Source organism: Coregonus clupeaformis, chromosome 12, assembly GCF_020615455.1.
Source record: "Coregonus clupeaformis isolate EN_2021a chromosome 12, ASM2061545v1, whole genome shotgun sequence".
NCBI lineage: Eukaryota > Metazoa > Chordata > Actinopteri > Salmoniformes > Salmonidae > Coregonus > Coregonus clupeaformis.
This window is the reverse complement of record NC_059203.1, coordinates 62,698,196-62,714,607: the sequence shown is the minus strand read 5'-3', so window position 1 is coordinate 62,714,607 and position 16,412 is coordinate 62,698,196. Positions and strand designations below refer to the sequence as shown.

Here is a 16,412-nt window from a genome sequence, read left to right as displayed (position 1 = left end):
GAAGTCCAAATCAAATCAAATCAAATTGTATTTGTCACATTCGCCAAATACAACAGGTGTAGGCCTTACCATGAAATGCTTACTTACAAGCCCTTAACCAACAATGCAGTTCAAGAAAGAGTTAAGAAAATATTTACTAAATAAACTAAGGTAAAAAATCATAAAAAGTAACACTAACGAGGCGCTATATACAGGGGGTACCGGTACCGAGTCAATGTGCAGGGGTACAGGTTAGTTGAGGTAATTTGTACATATAGGTAGGGGTAAAGTGAATATGCATAGATAATAAACAGCGAGTAGCAGCAGGAGGGGGGTCAATGCAAATAGTCCAGGTAGCCATGATTAGCTGTTCAGGAGTCTTATGGCTTGGGAGTAGAAGCTGTTAAGAAGCCTTTTGGACCTAAACTTAGCGCTCCGGTACCACTTGCCGTGCGGTAGCAGAGAGAACAGTCTATGACTAGGGTGACTGGAGTCTTTGACAATTTTTTGGGCCTTCCTCTGACACCGCCTAGTATATAGGTACTGGATGGCAGGAAGCTTGGCCCCAGTGATGTACTGGGCCGTACACACTACCCTCTGTAGTGCCTTACGGTCGGAGGCCGAGCAGTTGCCATACCAAGCAGTGATGCAACCAGTCAGGATGCTCTCGATGGTGCAGCTGTATAACTTTTTGAGGATCTGGGGACCCATGCCAAATCTTTTCAGTCTCCTGAGGGGGAAAAGGTGTTGTCGTGCCCTCTTCACGACTGTCTTTGTGTGTTCGGACCATGATAGTTTGTTGGTGATGTGGACACCAAGGAACTTGAAACTCTCGACCCGCTCCACTACAGCCCCGTCGATGTTAATGGGGGCCTGTTCGGCCTGCCTTTTCCTGTAATCCACGATCAGCTCCTTTGTCTTGCTCAAATTGAGGGAGAGGTTGTTGTCCTGGCACCACACTGCCAGGTCTTTGACCTCCTCCCTATAGGCTGTCTCATCGTTGTCGGTGATCAGGCCTACCACTGTTTTGTCATCAGCAAACAATGATGGTGTTGGAGTCGTGTTTGGCCACGCAGTTGTGGGTGAACAGGGAGTACAGGAGGGGACTAAGCACGCACTCCTGAGGGGCCCCAGTGTTGAGGATCAGCGTGGCAGATGTTTTTTTATTTATTTTATTTTTTAGATGTGTTGTTACCTACCCTTACCACCTGGGGGCGGCCCGTCAGGAAGTCCAGGATCCAGTTGCAGAGGGAGGTGTTTAGTCCCAGGGTCCTTAGCTTAGTGATGAGCTTTGTGGGCACTAGGTGTTCCTTTTGTCCAGGTGGGAAAGGGTAGTGTGGAGTGCGATTGAGATTGCGTCATCTGTGGATCTGTTGGGGCGGTATGCGAATTGGAGTGGGTCTAGGGTTTCCGGGATGATGGTGTTGATGTGAGCCATGACTAGCCTTTCAAAACACTTCATGACTGACAAACCGTCAAACCATGAGATCTTGTTGACACAGACTAACACACTTACACACACACATTTTAAAAAATTTGCATACACACACACACACTGGACTATGGGTGAGGGGTGAGTAGTTAGCAGACCTCTTTCAGATACACATGTCAAAGACTTTCAAATACTTCAGCTGTACTTGATTTAGTTTTCCCGTAACCATGGGAACCAATTGAATCATCCTAAAAGTCCAAGTGCACCTCAACCAAAGTATTTGACCCCAGTCTGCAAACCCACTTACCCAGGCTTCACACAGCACATTGGTTAACATTTGAACAGTGAATAAAACATAGCAGAGATGTCTGCATAAATGACCATGATATTTCAAATACTTTACACGACCCCTTGATTCAAAAGAAGTTAATGACTGGTTTATTTGTTGCTATACTGTATGTTCTGTTTACCCCACATTACTAATCTAATTATATTACTTTATTACACTTCATTTCTTTATTATAGTTTGGTTATTTGATTTAGTTCCGCATTAATTAGGGCTGCCTTGGATTCTAAGCCGTTTAAAGGAACAATGGGCAGTTATGGGCAGGGCAGACCAGTGAAGCTGATCTTTCTGTCTGTCTGTCTGTCTGTCTGTCTGTCTGTCTGTCTGTCTGTCTGTCTGTCTGTCTGTCTGTCTGTCTGTCTGTCTGTCTGTCTCTCTCTCTCTCTCTCTGTCTCTCTGTCCCTCTCTCTGTCCCTCTCTCTGTCCCTCTCTCTGTCCCTCTCTCTGTCCCTCTCTCTGTCCCTCTCTCTGTCCCTCTCTCTCTCTCTCTCTCTCTCTCTGTCCCTCTCTCTCTCTCTCTCTCTCTCTCTGTCCCTCTCTCTCTCTCTCTCTCTCTCTCTCTCTCTCTCTCTCTCTCTCTCTCTGTCCCTCTCTCTCTCTCTCTCTCTCTCTCTCTCTCTTGTCCCTCTAGATATGGGCCCCACCAGGATGCGGATCCCTTCAAGCCCCGTGTCCCAGCTCTCATCCACCATTTTGTGGCCTACAAGAACCAGGATCACGGAGCCTGGCTGCGGGGAGGAGATGTCTGGCTGGATGACTGCCAGTGAGTAGATGGAGGGAAGGAGCGAGGGGTAGAGGTGGGAGGGAGTGATTGAGCGATAGGTGGATGGTGACAAATACATATTTAGCTTTAACCTACCTTAACAAATCACAAGTTAGGACGTCTATACACAATCACGCCTCTGAAAAATGGCTGCATTTTGACAGCTTATATTTCTCTCACCTCCCTCTCAATCCTATGGTGCTGCAACCCCAATTATCACGCTTACCTCTAGGCTTCTACAGCTAGGCCTGGCACTCAACACAGCAGTAACGCTCAGAAACTTCCCCTAGCATTTACACTGAATCCTCTATTGCTTTTCTCACCTTCAGTCTGTTGAAGAGGATAAGATGCTTTGCATCCTTACCAACATTTCCAATGTTGAAACCCTTGGTCCATGGTGACCTAACTTTAGGCTATGGAGTTTTAGACAAACATGCTGAAACAGGTCATGTCTGTGTAATATTCTCATTCTAATGTTCAGTCTACTATGTGATTGGCTCTAACAACTGTTTCTCTCTCTCCCTCAGATTTGCTGATAATGGAATTGGCCTAACACTGGCTAGGTAAGACCTAATGTTAATAACATCTTGTGGTCCTGCGTGTGTGTGTGTATGCGTGTGTGCGTGCGTGCGTGCGGTGTGCATGTGTGGTACTTGTTTGTATTTACGGGTGACTGCAGAAGACCCCGTTGCAGTAATTGGAAAACACCTTATATGGTCATCTACTTATGATGCAGTGGGAAAGAAAGACTTTGAAAGAGTGTGAAAGTAATTTCAGAGTGTGAAAGTGCCATCTCTAGGTTTATAGGGCATGGTTTGTAGCTGGTTTCAGAAAACAGGTCAGAGAGAGAGACACACTGGCACAGACTCAGACAGAGAGAGAGAGACGCTGGCACACACTCAGAGAGAGACACAGACTCACACACTTTTACATGCTCTCTTGCACACACACTCGTTTAAACTCTCTTGGCCACACAAACTCTCTGACAGTCACTCACGTACTTACGCACACACACACACACACACACACACACACACGTTTGTTTTACTATCCTTGTGGGGACCGAACAATTGATTCCCATTCAAAATCCTATTTTCCCTAACCCCTAACCCTTAACCTAACCTTAACCCTAACCTAAACCCCTAACCCTAACCCTAATTCTAACCCTAACCCTAATTTTAACCCTAACCCTAAACCTAACCCCTAAGCCTAAAATAGCCTTTTTCCTTGTGGGGACCGGTGAAATGTCCCCGCTTGTCTGAATTTTCCTTGTTTTACTTCTGGTCCCCACAAGGATAGTAAAACCAAACACACACACAGTGTACATTTTGGCAGCTATTTTAGATGTGGTTTCATTTTTCATCTTAAAATACCTTTTAGTCACATTTTAGTCATTTCATCCTTTGTTAGTTTTAGTTATTATCAGTCAACTAAAACTCTGGACAATATCTGTCTAGTTTTAGACACAGACATTTTAGTCACATAATAGTAAAAAAAATTATATTAAATCATGAATATTTCGGCTACTTCTAACTTCCATCATGTCCACATTAAGATAGCCTTGTCCAGATAGGCTTACTGTCCCCTACTACACCTTAGCTGGCAACATTGATATTGTGGCAGACTGTAACCAATACCAGCCACAATTAATCATGTAGGCTATAAAGCCTTGGCTAGAGGTTAAACAATGTATGGCTGTGATTCCCCCCCATCAAAACCGTTAAGGAGGAAAATAACACTTTTCTCTTTAAAAAGGTGAGAATTCTACCTTTCCAGAAATGACAGAAGTATTACTGTCCTCCTAACTTTCAACACATACCATTCCTTTTTCCCTTAGGACAAAAAGCTACCACAAGAGCGGCGTGAGAGCAGCAACACAGATTACTGAATAAAAGTGCAAATGGGAAAATATAGAGCTTGTGATCAAAGCAAAAATAGCCTACATGAAAGTAAGAGAGAATGAGTATTGTTTCTAGTTTAGTTTAGTTACAAGTCAAGTGTCCTGGCTTCGCATCAACTCAAAAGATTGACGAGTGACTGAAGGGACCGCCTGGGAGCTCTGTGGGAGAGCCGGGCAGATCAGCCAATCAGACCACACCGCCTGGGAGCTCTGTGGGAGAGCCGGGCAGATCAGCCAATCAGACCACACCGCCTGGGAGCTCTGTGGGAGAGCCGGGCAGATCAGCCAATCAGACCACACCGCCTGGGAGCTCTGTGGGAGAGCCGGGCAGATCAGCCAATCAGACCACACCGCCTGGGAGCTCTGTGGGAGAGCCGGGCAGATCAGCCAATCAGACCACACCGCCTGGGAGCTCTGTGGGAGAGCCGGGCAGATCAGCCAATCAGACCACACCGCCTGGGAGCTCTGTGGGAGAGCCGGGCAGATCAGCCAATCAGACCACACCGCCTGGGAGCTCTGTGGGAGAGCCGGGCAGATCAGCCAATCAGACCACACCGCCTGGGAGCTCTGTGGGAGAGCCGGGCAGATCAGCCAATCAGACCACACAAATGAAAGATGTCAATTCTGCCAATGAGAGGATTGCATGAACTATTCTGCATGCATGCTTAGGATTGGACAAAACAGATGGAAATGAGCTTTATGTCAAATTAAATGTCCATTAGTCTCACTTGGAATTCTCGTCTCATTACATTTTGGTCGACTAAAATGACAAGTATTTTTCGTCATAGTTATTGTTTGATGAAATTAACACACACACACACACACACAAACGCTTTCTCTCTCTCACTCTCTCTCTGTCTTTCCGTGTCTGTGTAGTGGTGGTACATTCCCCGACGACGATGGGTCTCGTCAGGAGGTGAAGAACAGTCTGTTTGTTGGGGAGAGTAAGAACAGGGGGATGCCCATTCCTGACAACCGTATCTGGGGCCCCGGGGGGCCCGACCTCAACGGGAGGACCCTGCCTCGAGGAGTGTGAGTGTTGGCTCGTATATACACACACACACACACACACACACACACACACACACACACACACACACACACACACACACACACACACACACACACACACACACACACACACACACACACACTGTGTGTCTCTCTCCCTCTCCTCTTCTTTTCTCTGTCTGTTAATGTCTTGTTCTCCTCTCCTCTACTCCCCTTCTCCTTCTCCTCTCCTCATTCACATTTTACCCTGAAATGAACCCCTTCAACTTTTCCCTTTTCAGTGTTTTGCGTGCTTGGCCAGACAGAAAGTATGAATAGAAGTATGTCTCAACTTGTGCATATCGGACATTCTTTCATTGTCTGGGTGAAAGAAATACGTCATCCATCATCTGTCTCAATAGTACATGAAATGCTATCTGGAGAAAAAATGATAATTTGCAACCACAATTGAACTTTTGCATACTGTTACAAAACGGTCCCAAGATGCAGCTGTTATCTAATATTCGATACCACAGAGCTTTGTCTGTGTGCTGAAAGAGACAATGATGTTCCCTCCGACACACTTGGGAACATAGCATCGCAAACCACCCATGATCTTGACTGTGTCCCAAATAGCACCCTATTCCCAATATGGTGCGCTACTTTTGACCAGGGTCTGTCTCTCTGTCTGTCCGTCAATTTCTCGGTCCCTCTCGCTCTCTTACTCTCTCTAACTCGTCTCTCTCCCTCTAACTGGTCTTTCTGACTCTCTGTATGTCTGTCCTGTAGTGACTTCCCCATCCGCGGTATGCAGATTTACGACGGGCCCATCAACGTGCAGAACTGCACCTTCCGAAAATACATTGCCCTGGACGGGCGACACACCAGCGCCTTCGGCTTCAGACTCAACAACTCCTGGCAGAGCTGCCCTAACAACAACGTCACCGACATCACCTTCGACGACGTGCCTGTGAGTGTGTGTGAGTGTGTGTGTGAGTGTGTGTGTGTGTGTGGGGGGGGGATTGTATCCCGCTGGTTAGCAATTATCTGTACACGTGAAGGGAGTTGTGGTGTATTGTGTGTGTGTGTGTATATGTTTACGCTAAAGCGTAAATGCACATTTTGGGCAAGAGCTTTCATGTTGGATTATGGGTATTGTAGTGCCATAAGCATAAGGGTCTTACAGGTGAGACATGCTGTTGGTTCTCACCTCCATGACACTCACTGAATCCAGCATCTCTCCTCTCCTCTCCTCTCCTCTCCTCTCCTCTCCTCTCCTCTCCTCTCCTCTCCTCTCCTCTCCTCTCCTCTCCTCTCCTCTCCTCTCCTCTCCTCTCCCCCTTCCTCCCCCTCTACCCCCTGCTCTTCTTATCAGATAACATCCCGGGTGTTTTTCGGCGAGCCCGGCCCATGGTTTAACAAGATGCAGATGGACGGTGATAAGACCACGATATTCCATGATGTGGACGGCTCGGTCAGTGAGTACCCTGGAGCCTTCCTGGTCAAAGAGGACAACTGGCTACTGAGACACCCTGACTGTATCGACGTGCCTGACTGGAGGGCTGCCATCTGTAGTGGGCATTATGCACAGGTTGGTATGCATACGCCATGCAGGCTGAAGGAAGCATGCAGCAGGCGCACAAGCGTGCACGCAAGCATGCATGCACACACACACAAACTACACACACACACACTGTATCTTATACAAACATATACACTCAAATGAGTACACAGTATGTACTCACACACACACGCCCTCTCTCTCTCTCTCTCTCACACACACACACACTCTTTTCTCTCTCTCTCTCTCTCTCTCTCTCTCTCTCTCTCTCTCTCTCTCTCTCTCTCTCTCTCTCTCTCTCTCTCTCTCACACACAATAATATGCCATTTAGTAGACGCTTTTATCCAAAGCGACTTACAGTCATGTGTGCATACATTTTTACGTATGGGTGGTCCCGGGGATGGAACCCACTACCCTGGCGTTACAAGCGCCATACTCTACCAATTGAGCTACAGAGGACCACCCATACGTAAAATGACCTACTATCTTTTACACACACACATGCACAGACACTCTCACCTACACAGTGTCACACATGACCAGTCACACACACACACACACACACACGTGTTCATCTGCAGTGGGCAGACCCCATTAAGAGACAGTTAGCTCCAACCTGCCACTAGCCACCCTGCTAGCCAGCACCTCCTGCAATGGCATACATCAACACAGCCCTCCCAACAGCTGGTGTCACTTCAACGTTTTAGTTTTGACAGATATTCTGTTTACTTTTATTGTTGTTTTCTTTTAAATAAAGTGGTGGTTAAGTTTCGTCTCAAAGCTAACACACTAGGTTTTTGTGCAGTGTAACCTCGTTTCACCCTCATATTCAAATCACTCACATCCCCTTTACCCAATGATCCCTGTTGTTTACCTTCTAATGTCTTCCAGATTAGTGAATATGTTCTAATAGTATTTCAACGCCATGCTCATGTGCAAGAGTTACAATTGCTGTTGAATCCTAGTCACACACACGTGTGCGTGTGTGTTTGCACGTGTGTCTGTATGCGTTGGTGTATTAATGTGTGCGTCTGTGTGGTCCCTCAGATCTACATCCAGACACGTAACCCTGCCAGTCTGAACATGCAGATGGTAAAGGATGAGTACCCTGACAGACCCCTGACACTAGAGGGCGCTCTGGGCAAGAGGAAACACTACCAGCAGTTCCAGCCTGTGGTCACACTGGCTAAAGGCTACACTGTACACTGGGACCAGGCCGCTCCTGCAGAGATCACTGTGTGGCTCATCAACTTCAACAGGTTGGTAGTGGACACAGAGAGACAGACACACACACCCTCCACCACACACACACACACACACACACACACACACACTATTCAATTCCTTCTCCCAGCATTGTTTCAGCATCTGATCCAAACTGTCGACAACATGGCACCACATCCAATGAGTCATCCACACTCCAGAAACCCAAAGCCATCCCCTGACCACGTGGTCATATTAATAAACCCCATATCATCAAGTCACACCCTTGCCTTCCCTGAACCCTATAACCCAAGGGACAGTGTGATACAGTAGTTTATGGTGGCTGTTTGTCATAGCATATGACATCGCCCCTGCCCAGCAAATATACTTAATAGCATTGGCAGTCATTTGAATAGCAGAGGCATGGTAGTCATTTCAAGCGTGTTAGCTATTCCCTGGCCTGAGATTACCCCGAAAGGACTCGGAGGCATACATTGGGGGATATGGGAATTCCCATTGGTTACATGCTACTCTGGCGCCATCTATTGTTTATGGAATGGAACTGCAGGTTCAGCCATAGACACTGTATTACATTTAACATTTTAGTAATTTAGCAGACGCTCTTATCCAATACTTTTTTCGTACTGGTCCCCCGTGGGAATCGAACCCAGGCGCTGCAAGCGCCATGCTCTACCAACTGAGCTACATGGGACTGCAGAGTCGTATTCACTAGTTTCTAGTTCCACTATCACCAAACGGAAGAAAGCTGACTGAAACAGAGAGAGACTAACCTGAACTTGTCCAATAAAGAACGGCAAAATGTTTTGCATCGGTGTGTGTACTAATTCATATGACAGGTGAGTGGGAGTAGTATTTAGCCCTAGCTCAGTGATGGGCTGCCTCCTGTAAAATGTCCTTTTTGATATACTTGATTAACTGTGTGTGTGTGTGTGTGTTCCAGGAACGACTGGATAAACGTGGGCTTCTGCTACCCACCAGGCACCACCTTCACGGTCATCTCGGACATCCACAACCGGCTGACCAAGCAGACCAGGAAGACCGGTGTGTTCATGAGGACCACACAGAGAGACAAGATCAACCAGTCCCACCTGTCCCGAGGCTATTACTACTGGGAGGAAGATACCGGGTGAGGAGGGAGGGAGGGGGGGAGGGGGGAGAGAGGAGAGAGGGTGAGGAGGGAGGGAGGGGGGAGAGAGTAGAGAGGGTGAGGAGGGAGGGAGGGGGGAGGGGGGAGAGAGGAGAGAGGGTGAGGAGGGAGAGACATCTATCTACTCCTGTCCCATCTACAGGAATGTGTAGTAGAAGAGTATGTAGTCTCCCTCTCAGCCTGCTGGTCCTCACAGTGAATCTATATTAACTCTCTGACTCCCCTGTCTCCCTCTCAGCCTGCTGGTCCTCACAGTGAATCTCTATTAACTCTCTGACTCCCCTGTCTCCCTCTCAGCCTGCTGGTCCTCACAGTGAATCTCTATTAACTTTCTGTCTCCCCTGTCTCCCTCTCAGCCTGCTGGTCCTCACTGTGAATCTCTATTAACTTTCTGTCTCCCCTGTCTCCCTCTCAGCCTGCTGGTCCTCATAGTGAATCTCTATTAACTCTCTGTCTCCCCTGTCTCCCTCTCAGCCTGCTGGTCCTCACAGTGAATCTCTATTAACTCTCTGTCTCCCCTGTCTCCCTCTCAGCCTGCTCTTCCTCCGAGTGAAGGCCTACAATGAGAAGGAGGACTTTGCCTTCTGTTCAGTGAAGGGCTGTGAGAGGGTTAAAATCACAGCAGTTATCCCTAAGGGCAGCGGCCCCAGTGACTGCATGGCACAGGCCTACCCCCTGCATGCAGAGATGCCCATCGTAGATGTGCCCATGCCAAGGAAACTGCCCAGCGCCGAGCTGGTGAGGACAGAGCTCGGTCTGTTGGTGACAATGTGACAAATGACACTTTGCATCATTTTGTAAAATAGTTATTTGTAGTTACCAAAATATTTAAATAGTTTATCAAACACATATGTAAACTGTTTATTACTGATTCGTAGTATTCATAGTACTATGTACTAGTATATAGTATTGTAGTAATACTAGTACATATTATTCATAGTATATTCACATTATTTTAAACCCTTTACAACCTCTTTATAAAGTGTTACTGATACAGTCATGTAAAGAAAGAGATGTCTTTGTATCTCATCAATAAATCTCTGTAGCAGTGTTGTGGACATGATTGACATTTCTATACCAGTGTCGGCCACCTAAGCTCTCTCTCTCTCTCTCTCTCTCACTCTCTCTCTCTCTCTCTCTCTCTCTCTCTCTCTCTCTCTCTCTCTCTCTCTCTCTCTCTCTCTCACTCTCACTCTCACTCTCAATCTCTCTCTCTCTCACTCACTCACTCACAGCGCACCACAGACCACTTCCTGGAAGTCAAGCTGGAGTCCTACAACACACGCTTCTTCCACATCAAGGAGGACTTCGCCTACACAGAGGTGTGTGTGTGTTTGCTTTTTCTGTGAGTAAAAAGTTGTTAAATGATGTCTTGATTGGATATTGTGGTTGCCGGGCAGGTTAACGGCAGGAAGTTGTACCAGCCAGACGATGGGGTGCAGCTGACGGTGATGGACGGCCATGACGGGAGACTGGTGGAGAGCAAAGGCTTCAGGAACTCCATACTGCAGGGCATACCTGCCCAGATAGAGAGCTATGTTAACAACCTGAAAGACAAGTAAGAACACACACACACACACACACACACACACACAAGCTAACATTTTCATGTTAGAATGGGAAGACACTGAAGTGAACAATGTTAACTCTCTCTCTTCTTTTCCCCCCACTCCATCCCCCATCTTTCTCTCTCTTCTCTCTCTCTCCCCCTCACTCCCTCTTTCTCTCTCTCTCTCTAGCTCCATCGTCATAATAACGTCTAAGGGCCGTCTGGTGACTCGGGGCCCCTGGACCAGAATACTGGAGCTCCTCGGAGCTGACAAGACCCTCAAGTTGAGAGGTAACTAACTAACTAGCTAACTACTGCATCTGTCCTCGTGCTACTAGACCTTAGTGCTGCCTTTGACACCATCGATCACCACATTCTTTTGGAGAGACTGGAAACCCAAATTGGTCTACACGGACAAGTTCTGGCCTGGTTTAGATCTTACCTGTCGGAAAGATATCAGTTTGTCTCTGTGAATGGTCTGTCCTCCGACAAATCAACTGTACATTTCGGTGTTCCTCAAGGTTCCGTTTTAGGACCACTATTGTTTTCACTATATATTTTACCTCTTGGGGATGTTATTCGAAAACATAATGTTAACTTTCACTGCTATGCGGATGACACACAGCTGTACATTTCAATGAAACATGGTGAAGCCCCAAAATTGCCCTCGCTAGAAGCCTGTGTTTCAGACATAAGGAAGTGGATGGCTGAAAACTTTTTACTTTTAAACTCGGACAAAACAGAGATGCTTGTTCTAGGTCCCAAGAAACAAAGAGATCTTCTGTTAAATCTGACAATTCATCTTGATGGTTGTAAAGTCGTCTCAAATAAAACTGTGAAGGACCTCGGCGTTACTCTTGACCCTGATCTCTCTTTTGACGAACATATCAAGACTGTTTCAAGGACAGCTTTTTTCCATCTACGTAACATTGCAAAAATCAGAAATTTTCTGTCCAAAATGATGCAGAAAAATTAATCCATGCATTTGTTACTTCTAGGTTAGACTACTGCAATGCTCTATTTTCCGGCTACCCGGATAAAGCACTAAATAAACTTCAGTTAGTGCTAAATACGGCTGCTAGAATCCTGACTAGAACCAAGAAATTTGATCATATTACTCCAGTGCTAGCTTCCCTACACTGGCTTCCTGTTAAGGCAAGGGCTGATTTCAAGGTTTTACTGTTAACCTATAAAGCGTTACATGGGCTTGCTCCTACCTATCTTTCCGAGTTGGTCCTGCCGTACATATCAATACGTACGCTACGGTCACAAGACGCAGGCCTCCTAATTGTCCCTAGAATTTCTAAGCAAACAGCGGGAGGCAGGGCTTTCTCCTATAGATCTCCATTTTTATGGAACAGTCTGCCTACCCATGTGAGAGACGCAGACTCGGTCTCAACCTTTAAGTCTTTACTGAAGACTTATCTCTTCAGTAGGTCATATGATTGAGTGTAGTCTGGCCCAGGAGTGTGAAGGTGAACGGAAAGGCTCTGGAGCAACGAACAGCCCTTGCTGTCTCTGCCAGGCTGGTTCCCCTCTCCACTGGGGTTCTCTGCCTCTAACCCTGTTGCAGGGGCTGAGTCACTGGCTTGCTGGTGCTCTTTCATGCCGTCCCTGGGAGGGGTGCGTCACTTGAGTGGGTTGAGTTACTGACGTGATCTTCCTGTCTGGGTTGGCGCCCCCCTTGGTTTGTGCTGTGGTGGAGACCTCTGTGGGCTATACTCGGCCTTGTCTCAGGATTGTAAGTTGGTGGTTGAGGATATCCCTCTAGTGGTGCGGGGGCTGTGCTTTGGCAGAGTGGGTGGGGTTATATCCTTCCTGTTTGGCCCTGTCCGGGGTTTCTTCGGATGGGGCCACAGTGTCTCCGGACCGCTCCTGTCTCAGCCTCCAGTATTTATGCTGCAGTAGTTTATGTGTCGGGGGGCTGGGGTTAGTTGGTTATACCTGGAGTACTTCTCCTGTCTTATCCAGTGTCCTGTGTGAATTTAAGTATGCTCTCTCTAATTCTCTCGTTCTCTCTTTCTCTCTGAGAACCTGAGCCCTAGGACCATACGTCAGGACTACCGGGCATGATGACACCTTGCTGTCCCCAGTCCGCCTGGCCTTGCTGCTATTCCAGTTTCAACTGTTCTGCCTGCGGTTACGAAACCCCTACCTGTCCCAGACCTGCTGTTTTCAACTCTTAATGATCGGCTATGAAAAGCCAACTGAGAGACCTGAGCCCTAGGACCATACGTCGGGACTACCGGCCGTGGTGACTCCTTGCTGTCCCCAGTCCGCCTGGCCTTGCTGCTATTCCAGTTTCAACTGTTCTGCCTGCGGTTATGGAACCCCTACCTGTCCCAGACCTGCTGTTTTCAACTCTTAATGATCGGCTATGAAAAGCCAACTGAGATTTATTCCTGATTATTATTTGACCATGCTTGTCACTTATGAACATTTTTGAACATCTTGGCATGGTTCTGTTATAATCTTCACCCGGCACAGCCAGAAGAGGACTGGCCACCCCTCATAGCCTGGTTCCTCTCTAGGTTTCTTCCTAGGTTTTCGCCTTTCTAGGGAGTTTTTCCTAGCCACCGTGCTTCTACACCTGCATTACTAGCTGTTTGGGGTTTTAGGCTGGGTTTCTGTACAGCACTTCGAGATATTAGCTGATGTAAGAAGGGCTATATAAAATAAAATTGATTGAAAATTGATTGATACTGGAGCTGCTTAAAGCTGACAAGACCCTCAAGTTGAGAGGTAACTAACTAACTAACTAACTAACTAACTAGCTACTGGAGCTGCTTAGAGCTGACAAGCCCCTCAAGTTGAGAGGTAATTAACTAACTAACTAACTACTGAAGCTTCTTAGCGCTGACAAGACCCTCAAGTTGAGAGGTAATTAACTAACTAGCTAACTACTGGAGCTGCTTAGCGCTGACAAGACCCTCAAGTTGAGAGGTAACTCACTAACTAACTAACTACTGGAGCTGCTTAGAGCTGACAAGACCCTCAAGTTGAGAGGTAACTCACTAACTAACTAACTACTGGAGCTGCTTAGCGCTGACAAGCCCCTCAAGTTGAGAGGTAACTAACTAACTAACTAACTAGCTACTGGAGCTGCTTAGAGCTGACAAGCCCCTCAAGTTGAGAGGTAATTAACTAACTAACTAACTACTGAAGCTTCTTAGCGCTGAAAAGACCCTCAAGTTGAGAAGTAACTAACTAACTAGCTAACTACTGTAGCTGCTTAGAGCTGACAAGACCCTCAAGTTGAGAGGTAACTAGCTAACTAACTAACTACTGGAGCTTCTTAGCGCTGAAAATACCCTCAAGTTGAGAAGTAACTAACTAACTAGCTAACTACTGGAGCTGCTTAGCGCTGACAAGACCCTCAAGTTGAGAGGTAACTAGCTAACTAACTAACTACTGGAGCTTCTTAGCGCTGACAAGACCCTCAAGTTGAGAGGTAACTCACTAACTAGCTAACTACTGGAGCTGCTTAGAGCTGATAAGACCCTCAAGTTGAGAGGTAAATAACTAACTAGCTAACTACTTGAGCTGCTTAGAGCTGATAAGACCCTCAAGTTGAGAGGTAAATAACTAACTAGCTAACTACTTGAGCTGCTTAGAGCTGAAAAGACCCTCAAGTTGAGAGGTAACTAACTAACTAACTAACTAACTAACTAACTACTAGAGCGCCTTAGAGCTGACATGACCCTCAAGTTGAGAGGTAACTAACTAACTAACTAACTAACTAACTAACTAACTACTAGAGCGCCTTAGAGCTGACATGACCCTCAAGTTGAGAGGTAACTAACTAACTACGCAGGTCTGGTCAATGATTTATTTCTTGGAATTAAAAGGTTATTTCTGAAAAAATATGATTCTGAGATTATTAGCTTTAAAGTTCCGAACCCTCATTGGTTTGAATGAATTTTAATATGGTATGCTTTTTAACTTAACAACATGAATCAGGGTATTTAGAACAAGGGTGTCAATAACTCAATTTTGAGAAAAATGCAGATAGAACCTTTATAATCCTAAACTAGTTCCTGGAGGAGATTTCGACCGACACACACTAGAGGGTGCTATTGATATACTGTTGGGATACAGAAACTAACGGTTTATAAAAAGTGTTCAACTGGTGCTGTTCGTTTATCAAATCCAGTAAGCAAACTTTTATTAAAAGTGTATTAATTCATTCAAAATGATCTGGCTTGTAATGATTTTCAGTGTTTAGTGTTCAGGACTGACAGTGTTTCACATACAATCTCTCATAAATGCTGATTCATAGTAGCCTACGTAATAATGTATAGCCTTCCTGATTCATAATGATGACTCAGCTATTTCTAAGTCAATACTCATGCACGTGTGTGTGTGTGTGTGTGTGTGTGCGTCTGTGTGTGTGTGTGTGCAGAGGGTAGTCAATACTTAGCCGCATGCCAGAGCAGCAGGGTCCTCCCTCCCTCCCTCCCTCCCTCCCTCCATGTCTCCATCCCTCCATACTTAACCCCACTCCCTCCATCTTCAAGTCACATGCCACAACCCACGTTTTGGAATTCAATGTCGCCAAAGAAATCCTTCTCCAAATTCTAATTCTAATTATAGATCATACACTTACACACACATTCTACGAAATAGATTCTACGCCCCTACACATCCCGGAGCAGGCTGCGGGACACATTTTTCTCACTGTGGGGTGTAATTCCAGAGACGACAAATGGTCTATTTGTGTAGAAGTCATTCCTGGATGGGGTGAGACGCCTCAATGGTATGCACAGTGCTGGAGAACGGAGGAGGAGGAGGAATGCCAGCTAGCTCTCTTTCTCGCTTTGTCTTTCTTTCTTTCTCCCTCCTCTCTCCCCTGTTCCTCCGCCCTCTCCCCCTTTCCCTCTCTGTCCTTCTAGGAATATTTTCTGGGGGTGATTTTTGTGTTCTTTTTTTTTTGCTTGTTTCTTGTATTTCTTGTGGATTTGTTGAAGGGAGTGAGATAGTAATGTATACTCTGAATGTGAGCAGCAGACATTGAGCCGGCATTTCTTTCTTTCTCTGTGTTTCAGACAAGCTGACGTTTGTAGGCTTCAAGGGCACTTTCCGACCTGACTGGGTCCGTATGGAGGTGGATGAGGAGAGAGCTAAGATCCATCAGGTCCTCCCTATCCCTGTGGTCAAGAAGATGAAGCTATAGGAGAGGATAGGAGAGGAGAGGAGAGGAGAGGAGAGGAGAGGAGAGGAGAGGAGAGGAGAGGAGAGGAGAGGAGAGGAGAGGAGAGGAGAGGAGAGGAGAGGAGAGGAGAGGAGAGGAGAGGAGAGGAGAGGAGAGGAGGTGTAGTGGGGGAGACACACAAGACTACACCCCCCACACAACACACACACACTGCCCCTAGCACTGGAGTAGGTAGAAGTTGTTCCTATAACTACTGTTCCAAGATCAGATGTTTTTCACAACTAAAGACTAAGGTTAGTAATGTGGATAGGTTATCTGATCCTAGACCTGTGGTTAGGGATGGTTTCGACCCAGAGCCAGCACTGCCC

General features: G+C 46.5%; 1 protein-coding gene across 1 annotated transcript in view; it reads left to right on the top strand.

Moving 5' to 3' along the window:
* The window catches only part of LOC121582951 (cell migration-inducing and hyaluronan-binding protein-like), a 127,907-nt gene extending 111,798 nt beyond the window's left edge, over nucleotides 1–16,109 (top strand). The window contains exons 18-29 of the mRNA XM_045223996.1: nucleotides 2,389–2,520; nucleotides 3,048–3,083; nucleotides 5,297–5,452; nucleotides 6,200–6,380; nucleotides 6,786–7,001; nucleotides 8,020–8,231; nucleotides 9,137–9,322; nucleotides 9,877–10,081; nucleotides 10,579–10,665; nucleotides 10,744–10,901; nucleotides 11,083–11,183; nucleotides 15,938–16,109. Coding sequence (XP_045079931.1) covers nucleotides 2,389–2,520; nucleotides 3,048–3,083; nucleotides 5,297–5,452; nucleotides 6,200–6,380; nucleotides 6,786–7,001; nucleotides 8,020–8,231; nucleotides 9,137–9,322; nucleotides 9,877–10,081; nucleotides 10,579–10,665; nucleotides 10,744–10,901; nucleotides 11,083–11,183; nucleotides 15,938–16,065 — 1,798 coding nt within the window. The 3' untranslated portion in view covers nucleotides 16,066–16,109. The remainder of the gene's footprint in view (nucleotides 1–2,388; nucleotides 2,521–3,047; nucleotides 3,084–5,296; nucleotides 5,453–6,199; nucleotides 6,381–6,785; nucleotides 7,002–8,019; nucleotides 8,232–9,136; nucleotides 9,323–9,876; nucleotides 10,082–10,578; nucleotides 10,666–10,743; nucleotides 10,902–11,082; nucleotides 11,184–15,937) is intronic.
* The last annotated feature ends 303 nt before the right edge of the window (nucleotides 16,110–16,412 follow it).